This window comes from Drosophila mojavensis, unplaced genomic scaffold (assembly GCF_018153725.1).
Source record: "Drosophila mojavensis isolate 15081-1352.22 unplaced genomic scaffold, ASM1815372v1 contig_80, whole genome shotgun sequence".
Taxonomy (NCBI): Eukaryota; Metazoa; Arthropoda; class Insecta; order Diptera; family Drosophilidae; genus Drosophila; species Drosophila mojavensis.
In genome coordinates, this window is record NW_025318906.1 from 2248261 (window position 1) to 2268696 (window position 20436).

General features: G+C 41.2%; 2 protein-coding genes across 9 annotated transcripts in view; one reads left to right on the forward strand and one right to left on the reverse strand.

The window, feature by feature from the left end:
* The first annotated feature begins 19 nt into the window (after window positions 1–19).
* On the forward strand, window positions 20–1914 carry LOC6578491 (serine/threonine-protein kinase mos). The gene is made up of 4 exons (XM_002004365.4): window positions 20–295; window positions 354–505; window positions 562–775; window positions 830–1914. Coding segments are annotated over exons 1-4 (1170 nt in total). The 5' UTR covers window positions 20–293; the 3' UTR covers window positions 1632–1914.
* A 301-nt stretch (window positions 1915–2215) lies between these two features.
* Window positions 2216–20436, reverse strand: part of LOC6578492 (uncharacterized protein DDB_G0284459) — a 65168-nt gene continuing 46947 nt past the window's right edge. For 2 of the 8 annotated variants that reach the window (XM_015163178.3, XM_002004366.4), the window contains 5 exons: window positions 9538–9590; window positions 7016–7085; window positions 4060–4605; window positions 3234–3998; window positions 2216–3175 (listed from right to left, as the gene is read on the reverse strand). In XM_015163178.3, the coding sequence (XP_015018664.1) occupies window positions 2888–3175; window positions 3234–3998; window positions 4060–4605; window positions 7016–7085; window positions 9538–9590 (1722 nt within the window). In that variant the 3' untranslated portion in view covers window positions 2216–2887. Of the gene's footprint in view, window positions 3176–3233; window positions 3999–4059; window positions 4606–7015; window positions 7086–9537; window positions 9591–14381; window positions 14898–20436 lie in introns of those variants that run through there. The other 6 variants (XM_015163177.3, XM_015163176.3, XM_015163179.3 and 3 more) reach the window with 5 other exon arrangements.

Genomic DNA, 20436 nt, shown 5'->3' on the forward strand with positions numbered 1-20436 from the left:
CTATTGTGAATGTTTACTCTAAGTAAAATAGTTTCTATTCAAAAATTGCCTAAATTTAAAGAGTAATGTAATTGTTTAGTATTTACTTCCAAAGTTGGCTACGTCAAATATATTACTAAATTCACTATAACAAAAGCAGTTTTTATTTTTTAAAGTTGGGTAATAAAGATAAAGAAGACAGCACGTCTAAAATTTTAAAGCGAAGCAGCAATTTCAATTTATTATTTTATCAAGCTGGCAACGCTATTCAATACTCATCAGCTGCTAAATGCACCGTTAAACGTCATATAAAAATGTAAGAACATAATTTTATTGCAAATAAATAAAAAACCTATTAAAAACCTAATTGTTAGGTCCTTTTTAAAGAGAGAGAATGCACTGGTGCTAACCACACCAAAACGCATTGAGCTGCTCAAGGACGGTCCGCCAGCTACAGCAAGGTCCAACAGGTGTCAAATTTTGGGCCGCGGAGCCTATGGTACGGTGTTCAAGGCTATATATAGAGGTATTTCCCAGAATTGTACTAAGTTCTCTGTCATTTGAATTGTACTATATTGCCAGAGCATGCTGTCGCCTTAAAAATCATTAAAGCCGGCGCCGTATCCACTTTGCAAAATGAGGCGCACATCTTGAACTGGAAGCACAAAAATATTGTGCGTTTAATTAAGCTGGAATCGACGCCCGAGTTTGGTTTGCTCATCATGGAGCGACCCAGTGGGCTGTGCCTTCAGCGTGTGCTGGATACGCTTGCGCTGCCGCTGCTGCACAGAGTGTTGTAAGCTGTGATGGATCATCCATGTAGATCTTATAGTAATTTGTATTCTTGCAGCATAACCCTTGATATTCTCGCTGCGCTGCGATACTGTCATTGCCAGCAGGTGCTGCATCTGGATGTGAAGCCTCCAAATGTGTTGGTTGCCCTGGGCACCAAGCAGACAGGATTTGGTAGACTGGAGCAGTCCAAGCGTCGCTACATCTGCAAGCTCTGTGACTTTGGCAGTTCCATTCGCTTGGGCGATGAGCAGAGCAGTGTCAAGGGCACATTGCGCTATATGTCGCCGGAAGCGTTGCGTTCGTTGCCCCTGAGCAGCGCCTCGGATATTTACTCCTTGGGCATTACCATGTGGCAGTTGCAGTCGCGTCGCTTGCCATTCCATACGCTCAACTGCAATGAATCCATTGCGTATCAGGTGGTGAAGCACGATCTGCGACCCGATAACTACGCGCTGCTGGAGTCGCTCAAGATGGGCAACGAGCCGTTGCCCTTGAATGGCTGTTATTGTGCAACGGATTGGCCAGACAGCTCTGTGGAGCTCGTCTGCAGCTATATAGGTCGGATTAGGCCCCAAGTGGATGTGCTACTCTCCACGGATGTGTACAAAAGGGTGCGTCGCAATCTGAATTTTGAGGCCAACCACGGCCGAGTCCTCAAGCGACACAAGCAGCGCAAGCAGCCACGACTAGCGCACTATTTCGACGAGCCATCATGCGATCAGGTGTCCAGGTATCTGGAGGGCGCTTATAGCGAGCTATACAGAAGCTGTTGGCTGAGCCAACCTGAGCTGCGTCTAAACTCTCTCCAGCTACAAAAACGCCTGGAGCTGATCCTAAACAAGTGTGTATCTACCTAATATTTAAAAGTCTGCGAGAATTTTAGCTTATAATTAAGTTATTTATAATCTGTATGTTTTCTTGTAATATTTCTTTTATGTTTAACTCTTATTTAGCTAAAATATATTTTTAATTCTTTTATTTTATTCGTATGTATAGTTTAGTGTCTTTTATGCAATTGAAACTCATTTTCGCATTGGTTTAATAATTTATATTTCGTAACTTTTTTTGTTTATTGTTTACATTTTGTACTTGCTACGCTAAGAAAATACATTTATAATGTTTTATACGAGCTTAAATTTAGAACTTCTCAATTTTGTTTTCCGTCGAGCGTAGTGCGTTTGCTATAGGTTGTATATGCTCTATACTATATATATATATATAACTCGTACTTAGGATGTGATTGCAAGGACCGAACCAGAGTTCGGTTGCTACTTAAAGAGACTAACTAGAGAGTAGAAGAAGAGCTGTATGCCTATATATATTATGTATCTATATACACTTTATTGTAATCGCTCGGAAACCATATATACCATACACGGTATATATCTATCTACTGTATCTGTATCTTTTTATATATATATATATGTACTGTATATGCCTTTTTGTTGATTTCTGTTTTTCACCCAAATTTTTAGCGACTGTTTTATAACTGTTCTACAAATCTATATATATAGTACACTCGATTTTGTGCGGAAGACTACATTTTTAAATATATATATTCTATTTGTTATTATATATTTATAGTTCTGTTTACTGATAGTTAATAGTTTTATTAGTTTTTGTTGACACTTTGCTCAGATGCTGAGCAAAGCTTTGGCTAGTCCAATAGAAATCATGCAAATATAAATATATATATATTGTATACAGATTATACAGCTTATAAACTTTATATATATACTGAAGAGCTCATCCTCTTTCGATCAGTTTGGAAATGCGATTTGGGAACTTGTAGCTGCGATCGCTGCTCTACAAAACTGTATAGAGCACGTCGAGCCTTGTATCGATTGTAGTAAACATTATCCAAAAGACTCTTAAATGTATATATGTATATATAGGTGTGTGTATATATAATATAAATATGTTGTATTCGTGCATGCACGCCCTCTCCTGCTGCTTCTGCTCTCTTCTCTGGTTTTTAGTTTGAATATATATCACAATTTAGTCTTTTAAATCTTTAAATCTACGGCGAATGCTCGATGGCTCTTCGCTCTGTCGTTATCAATTTATAGAATTCTGTTTGAGATTATGCTTAGAGGGGGGATGGGGGCGTCTCTTAGCTGGCATAGGAACGACGCACGGGTACAGGTGGAGGAATTTTGGATTTGCGCTGCTGCGATGGCTGCTGCGGTGTTTGCTTCGCCTGCTGCTTCTGTTGTTGCTGCTGCTGCTGCGTCAGCTTCTGCGTCTGCTTTGGCGGCGAGGGCGACGAAGGCGTTGACGAGGAGCAGGATGAGCTTGTGGAGGATGTGGTTGATGTCGTGTGTATGCATGTGGGTATACGTGTGGGCGGCGCCTTTTGCTGGCAGCTCTTTGGCAGCTCCGTGGTTGTCTTTGTTGCTTCCTGCAAAGATTTCACTACATGAACTCATATTCCATGATTGGGGCAATGAAGCACTTACCTTTTTGGCTGATCCGGCAACTGGCGAGGTGACACGCTTCCAGCCATTGCTGCGCCGCCAGGAGTTGCCAGTTGGATTTGGAGCGTGGCGCTGCAGCAGTCGCTCCTTTAGCTTGGATACCATTGCTGGCGATGGGGGCGTCTCCTTGGCCATTTTGGCCATCATCGCGCAGCTGATGCTGTCGCTGCGCACCACGCTAGACTCGAGCTCACGGCGCTGATTGTGACGCAATATGCAGCTGGGCTCCTGCTCCTCCAGCACCGACTTGGACTTGACCAGCACGTGGGGTGGACGCCTCAGCTCTGTCTTGATGATTTGTGCAATGCACTGCTGTTCGTTGAGAGCAGGAGACGAGTTCTTCACCAGGGGCACATCCTCGATCTCGATGTCGCTCACACGTCTTCGGCATTCCTCAATGACAGCGTAGTCATGCTCCTCTTCCTCCTCCTCCGCATGCGCCGCCTCCGCTTCCGGTTGTAGCGGCGGGGGAGGTGCCACAGAGTGCTCATCGGTTTCGCTGGAGGAGCAGCTCGTCAGCTGGGCACGTCCCGCCTCGCTGGGCGTCGGACTGACACGCTGCTTAATCTGGCTCTCCGACATGCTGGAGTCCTGCTCGTCCTCCTCATCCTCGTCGTCCTCATCATCAGTCTCGCCTTCCAGATATGAGAAGAGGCTGCGCGAGGAGTTGGGGCGTATGTTGACGAGCTTATAGAAGTCGTTGGTAAAGTCCGTGCAGGCAACCTCCTCATCCTCCGAGTAGACAAGCTGCAGTGGGCGGAAAATAAGTTAAAGATTAAGTTGACAGTGAACTCAAGACCCAACTGACCTTCTGCTGCAGCAGCTGGGCAATGCCATCGGCGACAGAGTCGTCCGTCTCCACGGTCGTCGAATTGATGAAGTCGCTCGAGGGCCAGAGCCAGTCGTGCTCCCGTTTGCGCCGCTGCAGCTGCAGCTGTTGGCGATCGCGCTCATCGTCGAAGGTTATCACAGCCAGCTCCTCCTGCGACATGCTCCAGTCTTCCATTTCGGTTGAGCAGGGCTCGGCTGGCAGCAGCCACTGCTCCGGCTCCTCGGGCAGTCCTTCCAAATGCCCATTCGACGGCTGCGGCTGTCCGCTGCTCATCGTGCAGTAGCCCTCGTCACGCCCCTTGACCGGACTCGCCGACAGTGCTGCATTCTGTGCCTCCAGATCGCGCACGCGACTCTTCAGCATGCTCACCTCCTCCCTCAGATTATCCTCGGCCACAATGGCGTCCACCACCTTGCGCATCACATCATCCAGGCAGTGCTCGTACTGTCGTATTCGTGTGAGCAATGCTCGATTCTCCTGCTGCATCGTATGCAGCAGACTCTCCTGCCGTGCAAAGCGTGTCTATGGGAAGAGTGAGAGAGAGAGAGAGAGAGAGAGAGACGAAGGCTTATTAGATGTGAAAAACTTGGGATAGAGCAGTAGAATTACGGAAAAGAGTTATTTAGTACAGGCTCAACTATTGAGTTTTCTCAAATGGAATCTCATTTTCCTCTTGATGGTACTCAGGCTTATGTCAGTGACTTGACGTAAGGCTGAGATCTAAGACGTCTGTTCTGCATATGAAGTCATAGTTTAAGTGTCTATCCGAAATATATTGTTGGATTCAAAATCAGTTTTGTTTTCTCTGGATTCATTTCTCAAGAGCTAAGCTGAAGCTTCCCATCTTCCTCTAATTTGATGCTCATATCACAAACGGAAGAAATATCTTGCCCTTGGCCGAATCAGTATTAAATTTCATTAGTTGGTTAAACAGGCAAGATAATCCTCTTCAAGGTTGGCTCAGTCATAAAGCTTAGCTTATCAGTGATGCGTTGGCCATTTTGATCCGCCCTAAGACAGACTCTCGACAATTATAGTCAAGGTTAGAGCCTTGTCTAAACTAATTTCAATTTATAGTTCAATTTAGATCAAGGTTCGTTTTATTCATGAGGCAGTTTATGTGTTTCCAGCTCGATTTTATAGTTCAATTAAATTGGTAACTCCTAGTCTCACATCTCGGGTAGAGATCTCCCCCGACTCCCAGTGGCACTTGCATTGACGAGGGTCGCCCATCGATCGTGGCAGCACTCCGGCTGACAGTCAACTCAAAAGTGCTAAATGAACGACTTACATGCAATCGAATAAACCCACAAAGAGACCCCGAGTGCCCCGCCCATTTGGGTTTGACCAGCTCTTGTTAACTGCCTCGAAGGTCACTGCAACTCGTCGATTCGAGAGTTCGTGAGTGTGAAAAGCCTTGGGCTTCATTAGAGTCGCTTTAACAAAAGAAAACCAAATTTACTCGACTTGAAGCTTAGCCAATGTCAGTTAGCACCGAATGCGCAGAGAAACAATTTCGTATAAAATCTTAACAGCCACCCACTGCGTAGGGGAGGGGGAGGGGGAGTGGCTGGGCGCCTCTCTCGCCTGTTGGGCAATGAAAAGATGCCGCAGTGGAGCGCAGTGAAGCGTCTCTAATGCAAACGCTCAATCAATTTCCTAAAATGAAAAAAATGTAAGCAAGAGACGCAGAAGCTAAGGAAATAAAGCAAGTGAGTGTGCGACAATGAGAGGAGGAGAGAAAGAGAGAGAGAGAGGGAGCGAAGGAAGTAACAGACTCAACGTTACCCAATAAATCGATAGGAGTTTTTATATAAATGTACCTATACTTTGATTTGTTAGGCTGACATTCTAGAATTCTAAAATTTTGAGGAAACTTGAAATGATTTTAGATAAGCTAACGGAAATGACACTTATCGATAAAAATCGATTTAGTTCACTCAGTGAAAAACTCTTCAAAAAACTTAAGACGAAGAATTATGTTGCTACAGATAGAGCTGTATAGCATATTTATCGATAATTATCGATATTTTGGCATTTTAAAGAAATATAAATCTTTAAATTTTAAAGATAAACTCAACGAAACGTGATAGAAAGTATATGCTCTTGATATATATGTATACTTAATAAAGTAGAGCCCATGTGCCGCCTATTTGCCGCAAAATACTTCCTTCAGTCATTTCTCATCAACTTTACAGGGTATTCGAAAACAATATGTCTGGCGAAAAAAAAAAAAACAATTTCAGCGCGTAGTCTCAGTTTTCTCAACTTCGCAGCCTCGGCCCAGATAAGCGACAATTTGTATGCACGAAATGGTAGCGAGGGGAGACATTGTTCTTAAAAATGAATTTATGCGTTTATTTATGACTTCGTTGAGACTTCGTCTACGTCTTCGATAGCAACTGGCCGTCTTAGCAGACAGACAGTCGGCTTGAAGCGCCCCCTAAGAAAACTCCACAACTTCCCCAACATCACAGCTTGAACTTAAAAAAAAAAGAGAGGAAAAAGCGGAGCGAAGAAAACTGAAAAGAAAAACTCTTTGGTCGCAGAGTGCAAATTGTATTTTCCACATGCTGCGCATTGCGCGTGGGTGGTTCAAACAGTTTGTTAATTGTTGTAACAGAGAAATACAATTTAGGGTAAAGCTGTTTCAAATGTTTTGATTTCAGATACTTTATAAATTGTATAATAATTTAGTTATGAATATGAACGAGGGCAGCTTCATTAGTAAGCAAAGTGTACTCGACTTGATAAACAATTTGATTTTATTTTATACTTTTTGCTATTCAAGTTTTAGTCGAGTTCTCATAACTTTCATGCCAGCCCTCGCAGCTGTTGCTACAGCGCATAAAGCACAACATTAGCAATCGCAATAACCAACCCTACCTCCCCCCAATCGAGATGTATATATGTGTATATGTGGGGTACGTACCTGCAGGGCCTTGTGATCCCGACATGTTTGCAGTTGTTTGCGTTCTTTGGATTTCATAATGCGATTCATGCTGCAAGCGGAAGTGTTGTTGTTGGTGTGAAAGAGACAGCGTATGGAGAAGCGGGCAAGCAAAGGTGTAGACAGAGAGAGAGACAGAAAACAAAAACAAAAAGAAAAAGACATAAATAAATAAATGTTGTATGAAATGGTAGAAAAATAACAAGTTGCAAGTGTGTGTGTGTGTGTGTGTATGTATACGTATGTCTATGCTTATGTATGTGTGAAAATCAAAGTTGAGCGCGAATTGAAAATTGGCGTAATTAGCTTTTGAACCGGAATACAAAGCAAGAACGAAGGGACGGACATTGCCACGGACAGAGGGACGGACAGCTGCTGCTGTTTTTGCTGCTGCTGCTGCAGCTGCGACTGTGGCTGCGGCTGACTGATTGATGGCCGCGTCTAGGCATAGGCATGTTTCTAATGGCCAAGACCCAGGCCCTGCTGACTGCAAATAAATGCTTCCTGATTGCCAAGCTGCTCCAACTGCTGCTCCCGCCCCCTCCTCCCTCTCCCCCTGCCTCTTGCAGCTTGGCCAAGCCATTCGCTTTGCTTGAGTTGGCTCAGTAATTTGGAAAATTGCATTCAGTGCCGTTAACTTTGGCCAAGTCTACGAGCTACCCATAGTGCTCCCTCACTCTTTCTCTCTCTCTCTCCCTCGCGCGCGCTGGCTTCTTGTTGCGTAAGTCGTTGAAGGCGTTCTTGGTCACGAATTTGGTATGAAATATATTTAACGTCTGCTCCGGCTGCTTGGCCAGCGCTAGGCGCAAAGAAACTCTTTCAAAAATTGCATAATTATGTAGCGGAAAATCCACAAAGAACATGGCCAAAGTAAACCCCTTTCCACACACACACACACACACACACACACACATTTGCCCAGTGCTGTCCCTGGCCAACATTTGAATTATAATTTCGTTTTTCGCTCCAACCAAAATGGAATGCATAAAACATTTCGGGCAATTCTCCTTTCTGGCAGCGCTCGTAAATATTTACGTATAATATTTACATAATTCTCTAATATATTATTTGTCCATGCTGAAAGTTTTCCTAAGTAATTGTTAACCTAGTCCTAAGCAGTTGAGGCACCTAAATTTTTAGCATATATATTATTTGTATAATTATCTGATTGTATTTTAAAGAATATATTTATATTATATTCTGTATCTATACTAGTTCTATCAAGATAAGTTAGTTAATAGTTGGAGCCGCTCTTTATAATTCTTCTTTATTATCTTTATTACTTCCTTTTCCTATAAAGCACTTCCATTATCTTTTGTTATATGTTCTATATATATTTTCTTGTGATATTTGCCATTTCTTCAGTTTGCGAACTTTGAACTTCCGACAACTTAATAACTTCCCTTGCGGGGTATCTTATGTTTCTTCTACTTATCTAAGAACTACTTCTATTATCTAGCTGAAACATAAATATATTATATATTTGAACCTCTGTCTAGCTCTGTCGTTCTCAATCTCTCATATTTTGTAGTCTAGTGTTCTACTATCAACTGACTGTTGCTATGCTTCAGCTCTTTTGAACTATATTCAAGAGCTAAAAACCTCTGATAAACCCCATAGATAAGCAATGCTAGGCGGAACAATTACAATACACTTAAGTGTTTCAGAAATACTTAGCCTACATTCCACTTGACTTGCCCTGCAATGCAAAGATTATGTTCAGGGTATAAAGTGAGCATGGAGCTTATTTGCAAAGCGAATCATATGGGAGTGTCTAAAACTATTCGAAGATAGTTGAGTTGAGCTTGGAAGACAAGAAAATGGAACTTGAAGGATAAATTTGGAGTGCATTTTATAATAAATTACATGATACATCATGAAAAATCATGACTTTAACTTTAACTAGTAATCGCAGTTGGGAGTTTGAATGCAAAAAAAGTAAACCTGGACAGCTTTAAAATATATATTTAAATGTTTTAAAATAAAGCTCTATACTTATGACTGGCTGATAATAATAATAAATAATATGCTAAATAAGTTTAGACTGGAAGGCAATGAGACATAGAATTGAGGTAAAAAGTGACCCTGGAGGACAGCTGGGCTCGTACGTATAATTAGTGATAATTAGCCACATTACCAGACTAGGTAATGAGCTAAGCAATTTCAGATTGAGATAGGGGCAAAAAAGTAATACCGGAAGACAGTTGCATAGCTAAGTTCTGATGTTATATGCACTTAAGACTCAACTGACACGGGAGTACAGCTTTAAATCTGAGTTATTTCATATGTAGCTAATAAGTCAGGTCAGTCTAGACTGGAAGACAGCTTCAGAACTAATGGAAACTAACAAAAAAGTGACCCTGGGGGATGCACAGAGACATCCCACATAGAATAGTGTAATTGGTGTAATAGATAAGGAAATCAATTTAAATGTATATACACACACACATGCGAAACACACACACACATACATCAGTACGATGAACAATGATAATGTAACTTACTTTTCGATTTGCTCGCGCAGCTCCTTCTCGAACGTTGGCGACCCGCATTGGCTCTGGAAAAGTGCATTGAAAAAGAGGCAAGAGTTTGGGGTGGGGGAGGGTGTTTATATAGATATACATATTATATATACATTAAACGAAATGCTTAAGTAATTAAACACAATAAATTAGTGCAGTTGGCCAATGATTAAGAGAGACAATTTAATTGCCAGATATCACGGAGACAATCAACGCCGACAGCTGATGGAAAGTGACAAAAAAGAAAAGATAATACAGGGTATGCAGAGGGTTGGCTAGTCTGTGTCTGTGTGGGTGTGGGTGTGGGTGAGTCTAAATGAAATTGAAATGCGGGAGAGAGATGCAAGACGACGTGAACCAGACACAAAGAAAGAGCCGACCTTACACGACACCCCCTAAACCACCAATCCCCACCCCATCCCCCATTCGACTAGACTGCAAAGCTCTAAATGGCATCAAAAAACTTCGCTGCGAGAATGCGGAACAGCAGCTGAGCGAGAGGGAGCTGTGTATGGGTGTGTGTGTGTGTGTGTACTCTGTTGCATGCAACAATAAATCAACAGAGTCAACAACCGGCAGCCAGTGGCCCCACACGCCCCCCTCGCCCTTTGGCTGTTGCGCTTTTGGCGTGAAATGTAATCGATAAAAAGTAACATCACGACGTTTTCATCCAACTGACGACAGCTCACACAGCTACAGCAACAGCTACAGCTACAGCTACAGCTACATCAACAGCTAAAGATACAGATACAAACACATTGCCAGCTAGAGATACAGATACTTTGCTAGAAGTGGCTGAGCGCCAAGCGTTTGTAATAAATCGTTTTGGTTTTAGTGCAAATATAATGAATGACAACACAGCTTCGAGTGCAAATCAAATTGAGCTGCTTATGAGACGCGGTTAGGGGGTACAGAAATGAGTAAACAAACAAGATTGGAGCTTGACTGGATGATAGCTAGATAGCTATATAGCTAGATATACATATATGCATGTATACAAAACAAATTTGTTTAATATCAAGCACGACTTTGTCCATAGACAACAAACAGCATTTACTGCTTAAACACTTCCTCGTGCATCAAAGTTCATTTAAAGCGAATGAAACTAGTTTTAGGTAAATATTTTTGAACTTGAGCTTAGCCTGAATTCCAATTAAAGTACTGAAGCACTTCAAGGAAATATTTAGAAAAATATTATTAGAAATATTGTGTCTAAACTCTGAGATATCCTTGTGCAAACAAAAGGTGATGTATATTCTAAGACTCGAATATAGTTATATCATATATCATATTTTTTTTTTTCACTAGGATATCTCAGAATTCGATTGTCAAATATCAGTTTGCATAGATGATGCAGTTAGGAAACTAAGTTCTCTAGGAAAAAAATGTTTTCAGAAGAGAATCAAATCATATTAGCTCTATAAGAGTCAGTATGGAAGATATACACTTTTCATTCAAGTAGTTTTCCAAGTTATGCTATTTAATATTAAACATAAATAAAATTATAAAACCCTATCTCAAAGTTGAGTTTAATGAATACAAGCTTCAACAGCTCTTGAGAATTTACAAGTACATCCCCTTTTCAGAACAGAGGTAACAGAGAAAGCCCCCCACTCACACTCTCTGGAATACCTTCGAAATTTTGCTTTGTATTAAAATAAATATTGCGAATACCTCAAAGGAAACTCCTCGAGTGGGAAGCAACATTCCATGCTAGGCCTAAAGAATGCCTTTGATATAAGACAAATATTTGTCTATAAATATATAAAGGACTCTTTGTATACCCTGTGGTAAGATTAACTCTTCTTCTGCTACACTTTCGCTTTCTCTTTCCCTTTCTCTTTCCTCTTCTATCTCTGTCACTTTATTCACTCTCCTCAGTTCATTCCACTTTATATGCTAATCAAAAATGTATCAACTTTTTCCTTATAATACGGCAAATTGTTTTTGCTTATATGTGAAGTTTTCTCATTGTTATACCCTATGTTTTCTATAGCGTCTGCTTGGGAATGACAATAAAAAGGCAGCAGCACGCGCGAAAACAACAGACGGAACAGAGCGGAAGGAAGGGGCGGAAATCCAAAGCTAAAACCAAAACCCACATCCACAGCCAGCCCCCACCCCCATCCCCGCCCACTTTGCCGCAATAAAGCTGAAGCTCGCTTACTGAATTACAAAATATATATGCAATAATTTTTATTAATTCGCCCTGGCATCGGGCGAAACATAATACAATATTAAAATGCTGCCGACACAAAATTCGGTAGCTAGCTGGAGCCGCCTCTTATAACTACCCCTACTACAGCGCTTTCATGACTGCCCCCACCCCTGCCGCTGCATAGCTCGTCATCTTCATCTCGTGCCAGAAATCAGGCGCCAAATGGGCAAACGCGACTGCTGTGGCAGACTGATTGCCGTCCGCCTCCTTTGGCGCTCCCAGCACCCAGCACCCAGACAAGTGCTGTCAAGGGTAGTGTGGGGCAGGCGGAGAGGGGCGGCTGCCATCGAAGGCGCCACTTGTGCCTTGTGCCTTGCGCCTTGCGCCTTGTGCTGCTGGCTGTGTGGCAGTGGCATAGAATGATGAACGTGTTAATAAAATTAGAGCCCAAACAGCAGGCGTGGTGGCGGCACTGTTTGTGCTCCCCACTCACCACTCCCCCCTCCTTCTTAAGAAATGCTATTTTGGGCAACTGGTGCGGCTGTCAACAGCTGTTGGCCACTGCCACTGCACCCACAACAACAACAAAAGCGAGAGACCCCCACAAACTGTGGCGCATAAATATTCATTGTGAATTTTTGCTCATAAAAAAGCAGAGCCTAGCCGAAAAGGGGGGCAACTGTGGAGCTGGGGCATGTTTGTGTGCGCTTTTTGGGGGAGTCCAGCCTATGCTGTGTCCATTGATAAACTCATAAAATCGAACCGGACTTTTGCTTATTAATTAAAAGCCACGAATAAAGCCTGGAAAAGCTAAGAAAAAGAGAAAAACAACACAAATTTCCATAAGTCTCAATTAGTCAATGACACCGGACTAGGTGAGTTAGGGTGGCCCAAAAAAATTGTCATAGAACGAAATGTGATTGTAAGAAACGGGCCTAGGCAACTGTCCAATGCAGTTCTTCTTTAGGGTGGTTTAGTCTGGCTACAAATTGGACAAATATTATTAGAGAAATTTAATAAACGAGCTTAGCCAACTAGCTAATACTCGTTTACGATTTAGAGTTAGCTCAAATACAAACTATATTTACAAATAGTTAAATAGAGTTAATTTAGGGTGGCTCAAATACTCCTTTAGACAGATATTGGGTATTACAAATATTTCTATATGCTAACAAAATACGATTAGATAGTTAGGGTGGCCCAAAAATTTAAAAAAATAAATTAAAAGACAAGCATATTTTTTCAAGGCTGATTTTAAAATATATTTTCATTAGTTTCAATTACTCAACGACACATGACTAGGTATGTAAGGGTGACCATCATAAAAAAGAGAAAAATCTAGCATGCATTTTTCCAATTAGGCATAGGGGTTTAAAAATAGCTCAAATTCAATTCAATTTCGCATAAAATTTAATTAGTCAATGACACACGTCAGGGCATATTAGGGTGACACAAAATGCAAAGGTAAAACAGTAAGCTGCTCAAAGCGTGTCATAACCAACTATGATATACTCGTTCAAAAAAAAAAGAGATGATGAGGGATGACAGAACAATATAACAATTACTAATTTTCATTCAAGGACAAAGCAGAATATATATTTATCTATATAAAAGGCACATATAACTAAACTCCTCTTCTTTTTCTCTAAAAATACTACCATAACTTATAGAAAACTTAACTTAACCGCATACGCTCCCATTTAAATTTGCTGAGCGAGTATTCAAACACGTTGATGATTTAGGGTTGTAGAAATTAACAAAACAAATCCCGGCAACATGTTGCACTCGTGCCAGGCTCAATGCCAACAACCAAAACAACAATAAGTCTTAAGCCTGATGGGGGCGGGCAGTCGCTTCGTATAAAAAACTGAATCAGAGGGTGGCCACCGGAGTGGATCAGCGAAATGTTTGCACCCGCTATAATCCCTGGACAAGCCACCCCACAAACACACACACACACATACTCAGCGGTTGGGGGGTGCAGTTTATTAAAGTGGATGGGGTCGAAGCTTCGAGTGTGCCAAAATATTTTACTGATAGATTTGTAATTGGAGTGTGGAGAAGGGGCGATTCCTTAGAAAATGTTTCAAGCCAGCTTATTAATAATTAACATGCAGATTGCATAGCGGGTGGTAAATGTCTAGATGGTCTTGAAAGGGGGACAGCAATGGATTGTGCCAATCAGCTGTCAATCTAATTGTAAGCATATTTTCTTATGGATGGTAATTTATAAGAGGGCTTATAGAAGAGGCTGCATAATAGCAGAAATACAATAGAAATAGAAATCTTTCAAAATTTCTAAAGCAGTTATTTTTCAGAAATTTTTTTATTATATGTATAGGGGTTGAAATTTTGAGAGAAATATGGATTAAAAAAGCTTAAGAACTATGGAAATATATTCTTATAAGTCCAGTTAAGCTTCCAATTTTCATGAATAGCAAAGAAGCTAATGGAAGGACAAAGGTGGCTTAAAAACGTTACTTTAATAAGGCATTTGTCTTTTAAAGAAATAAAAACAAAAATAAGTACCAAAAATTTCCATCAGAAGTACATTTTTCGGGTAGGGTAAATTCTAAGGACATTTTATGGCTGCAAATGAAACTTCAAAGTTTTTTCGCTTAGTGAGCATAAAAAAAAAACTTTTTCAATTTATTAGGAAGAATCTTACCATTTCAATAGTTCCAATATGTCAATATATCAATTGCTTATTGATGTTTATCTGCATGCAGTAATTTCTTGGAAAGTTCTTTACACAGCACGAACAAAAACAACAAAAGGTCAAAAGGCAAACCGCAAGCAACCGGTAGCACAATATGCACATACGCACACAAGCATGGCAACCATATGTGTCTCTGTGTGTGTGTCACATGTAAAGCAATACAAACAACGCCACAAAAGCAATGGAGACGGCAGCGGCGACGTCGATGTCGTTGTCGTTGGCGAAAAAACAGACAAACAACCGACGTTGCTTTAGCCTCGGGCGCTGTCCCCAAGCGTTGTCATAATGTTTGCTGAGTACAAGCCAAAACGGATAAAAAACTGTTTGTAGAAACCCCCAAAACGAGCGTTACTTAAATTAGAGGTAAAGTTATAATTTCTATGGGAAAGAAAACGAAATAAAAAAGCGTAGCAGACGGCGCGACCGATGCAAACTGGGAGGGCAGAGAGCCGGCGGAACACTGAAAAACGTCCAGTGTAAAACAACCCTCGCCGCAGTGCAGCGGCCATGAGCGTGAGAGAGCAGCCAAAGAGGCGGCGAATTCGCCGCAGGCAGAGAGCCGATTGACTGTGTGTTTGTGTATGGCTCCACTCACACCACTTGAAACTGCTGTTCTATGACCGGCAGATCAGCATCAGCATCAGCTGAGACCGGCTCAAACTGTCTGTCACACTCACGCACACGCACACACCCGTTTTCTCTGTCCATCAATTGCAACGGTTTTTGATGTATTGCTTTGGCAACGAATTGGCTGTTTTTAATTTAATGAACCGCGACGGCAGCAAACATCAAACGGAACTGGAACTAGGAACTGGAGTCGGGTTGAAGTGGCAGTTGGGAGTTTGAGTTCGAGTTCGAATTCAAGTGCGAGCAAGAGATGGACAGATAGCAACATAACAAAAAAAATGGGAATATTTTGCAGATGTGCCCAGCAGAGGGTTGACAGCAGTTTCTAGGGGGTGATCTACATAGAGACGAGCCATCCAAGTTCTTGGCAAACACTAAACGTCACTTGAACAACATCAGCAGCAGGCTGACAAGGGATACGAATTTAGCCCTCGTTCGTGAATTCGCGAAAAATTAATTGCATTGCACTCTTTTTTTTTTTTTTTAAATTTATCAAGGGGTACATGGGTCTTATATACATATATATTTATATAATATATATATGCATATATAGTGTGGTGGTAGTTTTCATAGCTCGACTGGTTTGAGTGGGCGTATGATTCATCATCAGTTAAAAAAGCAGACCGTTTCTTGGGGGTCAACTGAAAGGTAAGGGCATATAGAAATTAACATGCATATAGACGACTATATACGACTAAATAATGCAAAAATAGGGTGGATTTGGCAATGACAAAAGGGTCATTAATGCATGTGTGCAACAGTGTTGCAAAAGGAGCTTACGCTTTTAAGACAGTTAGCAACGCTCTACGACCTACCCTAAAGGGAATAAACTTGATGGGGGGAACTCAGCGATAAAGGAGGGTTCAGCTTTTTTCTTGGCAAATATAGAAACTTCTAGTCAATTGTGGAGAACGAAAAACTTTACAGAACTTTACTGTTTAATTGAAGTTTTTATTTGTTAAGTTTGTAGATCTATTTAGCTTATTTAAAGATATATCTTAGTTAAGGTATATTAAGATATGCCTATAAAAAGGCATATATTCCGATAGCATCATAACTACATCAACTTCATTAACTATGAAACAGATCAAAACTAAATTGTCTTCCCCCTATTAAGAAAATATCATTCATTTGATGAACTTGGTATTTCTTGCAGCATTTTAGGGATTTCTTCCCCTACCATTAAACATTCATTTCAGTCCAAATTGAATTACATAGTTCATTTAGTCTTTAACTAATTGCCTTTTAAGTGCATTCTCTTAAAGTCGCCTCATCTTCAATTTCTCCCTCATCTTCAATTTCGGGGCGGGGCATGGAACGTATTCAATCAAAAGGCGTACACCATGGGGCGTCTGAAACAGGGTCTTCAACGAGGAGTTTCGAATGGGCTGTGGCCGTTGGCGCCGCTTTTATTTCCGAGTGAGCGAGCCATCAAAACGTTTGTCACAAAACTTATTAGCTATTCCAATGCTGATGAAGAGGCCGATGATGAAGTTGTTGCTAATGAAGATGTTGATCATTATGCTGCGGCACGTTGTTATTAATATTAAGCAAGAATGTTGCACAAGTCGCGTAGCAACGACTGCTTAACACTCGTTCAAGGTTCAAGGAGGGGGTTTATATATGCGGATAATAGATTTATCTGAATCTAAAAGGAGAAAGGAGCTCAATAAAGGATCTAGCAAATGGAACTACTATATGTTTTCTTTGATAAAAAATTATACTATATAGTATTACTAGATCGTTGATTTAAACTTCCAGTAGTCCCCTCTGCTAATCTTAAATAAATATATTTAAATCTCAGGTTTGGGAGGCAAATAGACTATTGTTTATATATTATATAACTTTAACATGAAAACCCATATACTCTTCTCTTCTTTCCTGAGCGGGCAACAAGAAAGTGCTCATGTTGCGACTTCTGCTCTGCTCTGCTCTGCGCTGCGCTGCGCTGCCCGCCTCCAAGGCTCTTGTCAGCGACCAAGTAGCACTCGAAGTCGACTCGACTCGAAGTCGACGTCAGACCCGCCCAGAGGTTAGCCAAGTGGCTTGCCCCGCTATCCACGCATCCAAGCAACCGCCTTGACTGTGACATTCAGATATTCTTTTCAATTGTGCCGGCCCCCTCCCTCGCCCTCTACACTCCCATCACTCCCCTCACTCCCCCACTTCCTCAACAGTTTCGCAATCTTGGCAAGTTGCATGCAACTCAGCTTATTAGGGCGTAGCTGGAGCATTCGGATTGGGGGACGCAGATTGGCGTCTCTGCTGCATTGGAATTAAAAATTGAGCACGTGCTGCTGCGCCAAGACTTGGGGCTATTGTTGACAGCTGACAAAGGGTGTGCGTTGGGGGTGGGGTTGGGTGCTGGATGCTGGGAATAGATGGGGTTGTCAGTGCTTGGCAATTGGAGCGCTTAAATCTAATAAATTGTCCGAGCCAACTTCATTAGCAAATGGCCAATGTTTGAGTCGGAGAATGGCGACGTTTGCATTTTCCCCAATTTGTTGATTTATCACTGATGAAAAGCACACACACAAAGCTACAGTAAACACACGCTAACACACACACAAACAGAAATGCAAATGCGAATCTCTCTCTCTGCTTTGACACTCGTTTGTTTACATTTCTTCGTTCTTTTTTAATTTCTTGGCTAAATATTTGAGAGATTTCCCTGGCACGAAAAAAGGGATTAGATGTCACTGTGATGGGTGGTTGGGTTTGATTCCGTTTCCTGGGCTCAGCTGAAGCTATGGCATAGCTAAGTCCTACAACAACAACAATAGCAGCAGCAGCAGCAGCAACAACTGTCAGCATTTTGAGTTGGGTTAAAAGATTTTTGTTCATGCTTCAGCTGAATAAAATTTCTGTTTCAATTCCGAAGCTAAGCCAAAAGCTGAAGTAAAAGTTTCAGCCAAGTCGCTGCAGTCACAGTGAACAGAAAAGAGTTCACAATGTAAACAACAATAGCTTCTGCCATAACAACAACAACAACAACCACAACAAATCAATTTGTAGCCAAGTCAAGTTTCAAGATTAAAGTTCATGGCAAGAGATTTTTCGTCTCAAGCAAAGGGTAATTATCTACATCAATTTGTAGGTTATAAAGCCATACACTCATCTATTGTTATATTCTATCTGATTGTAAGTCATATGTGGTATAAAATTGTCTATGGTATAAGAGATATGTAACAAAGCTGACAACTTTTTGATTCTATCTTCGATACATTTCAAAAATTATGTTTTTTTGTGATTTCGTTTCGCTTTTCCCTCAACTTCAATCACAGCTCGGGTTTGTCCTTTCCTGGACCTCTTCAGTTTCTTTATAAGTAAAAACTAAAGAGGCAATACTATGGGAATACTATGGCTGTGGGATCGTTACTATATGCATATATACTATATATTGTCTGCCAAAAATTGTGTTTCAAATATTTAACAATTTCCGAAAGTTTTCGCAAAAAATTGGCTTTGACCTATTGCACATTGATTAATAAACAATAAACAATCAATCAATATTAGTCTTGGCTCAAATCTGAGTTTGTGGCCGAGGGTTTGCGGTTTCTGATGCTAATCAAATGATGCTATGGCAAATGTCATACAATATGCATAGATGGAGATAGAGAGAGACCGGGAGAGGTAGGAGGCAAGGGATGAAGAGACAGGGTAGTATAACTATCGCTATATTACTGCATCCATACATTTGCCATATAATATGCATATATATTGAATACAAAGACAGACAGAGAGGGAGAGAGAGAGAGAGAGAGAGATAGAGAAACACAAAGAGCAAGACTGTGTGTGAGAGAGAGAGAGAGAAGCTAACTATTTATGGTCACGACTAGCAATAATCAGATGCGAATCAATTACATTTGGCATGGAAGTAATGCGAGTACTTGCACAAAGTGCTTTGCCCACCCTCGCACCGCACCCGCTGTCCAACCAGGAGCTCTGCACTGCCTCGGCCAGGGCCACTGTATGTTGTCCAAATTAGAAGCAGATGATGATGATGTTGATAAGAGCGAAGCGAATCATAAGATGGATATTCATTGAATCGTGCCATTTATTGCATGCCACATGGTTCTCACTCCCTCTCTCGCTCGCTCTCTGTTAGACTGGCCTCAACATTTTGCAACATTCACACTTTTGGGCTGACTTGTCATTGTTGCCCCTCCCCTTCCACCTTCCACTCCCACACTACCACGCCAGCCACTGATATGCCAATAACAATAAAGCACACACCCAGCGGGCGTGCCGCAAACTCCGTCTAAGTGAAACCGGGTAGCCCGGGTAGCTGGAAGCTGTGAGCATAGTTAATCGTTATTTACAGACAGATAAAGTGCAGAAATATTGTCGAGCAGCAGCAGCAGCAGCAGCAGGAGACGAGTCGACAGACATAGCCAACGTTAGCTCATGTATCTCATGCGACCACCAAAATGTCGAACTGCCAACCAAGTAAAAGCAGCAAAGCAGCTCACCAAAAGGCAAAAATAAGAAGGGAAAAAAAAGTAAGACAAACAACCGGAAAAGGTAGACTGGGCATAGCACGCAGCTAGAATACACTTCGAGTGGACGACATCAGCTGTATAATAATAGAAAGAGAGGGCAGAAGAGGGAGGGAAAGGGTCAGAGTTATCTTTGTACAGTTTGTGACTTTAAATCAGTTGTACGAAGAATCTTTTCTAGGAAAACTTTAGACTAGGCAGTCTTGCATATTCAAATTGATAGTATCTAGCATAGCTTGCAAACAAATATATGTATTATGTATATCTTCTCTTCTAAGAGCTGACCTACTCTTTTATAGCACCTGACGCACGTCTAGAAGAGCTTAGAGAGCTAATAGAGCGATAAATTGACTCAGTTTCTTCTTATGTACAATATCTATCTAGCTACCTAGCAAGCTATAGCTGCTTAAACTTTTATCTATCTCTCTCTGAATCTCTCTACACATCTACCATTTACCTATCTGTCTATATCTATATTTTCATCCATCACTCTAGATAGCAGTCCAACCATATCTAAATTGATCTATCTATCCAAAAATTTATTTATGTATATTTACTCATTCATCTATCTCTCTAGCGACCCATCTTGTCATCCATCCATCTCTGCATTTATCCATTCACATATCTATCCGTCTAATCCATATATCTTTTTATCTATCCATCGATCTATATACATAAATATTTATGATTCCTCCATCGATCTATATACCTACATCTACATATATATCTATCTCTATCTGTCTATCAACTTATCCATCTATTCATTTGTCGGTCTATCTTTCGCTCTATATATTCATCAATCTCCTATCTATCTACACATATACTAATACATCTACTGTAACACTCAGACCGCCTCTTCTTGAGAACGTTACATAGTT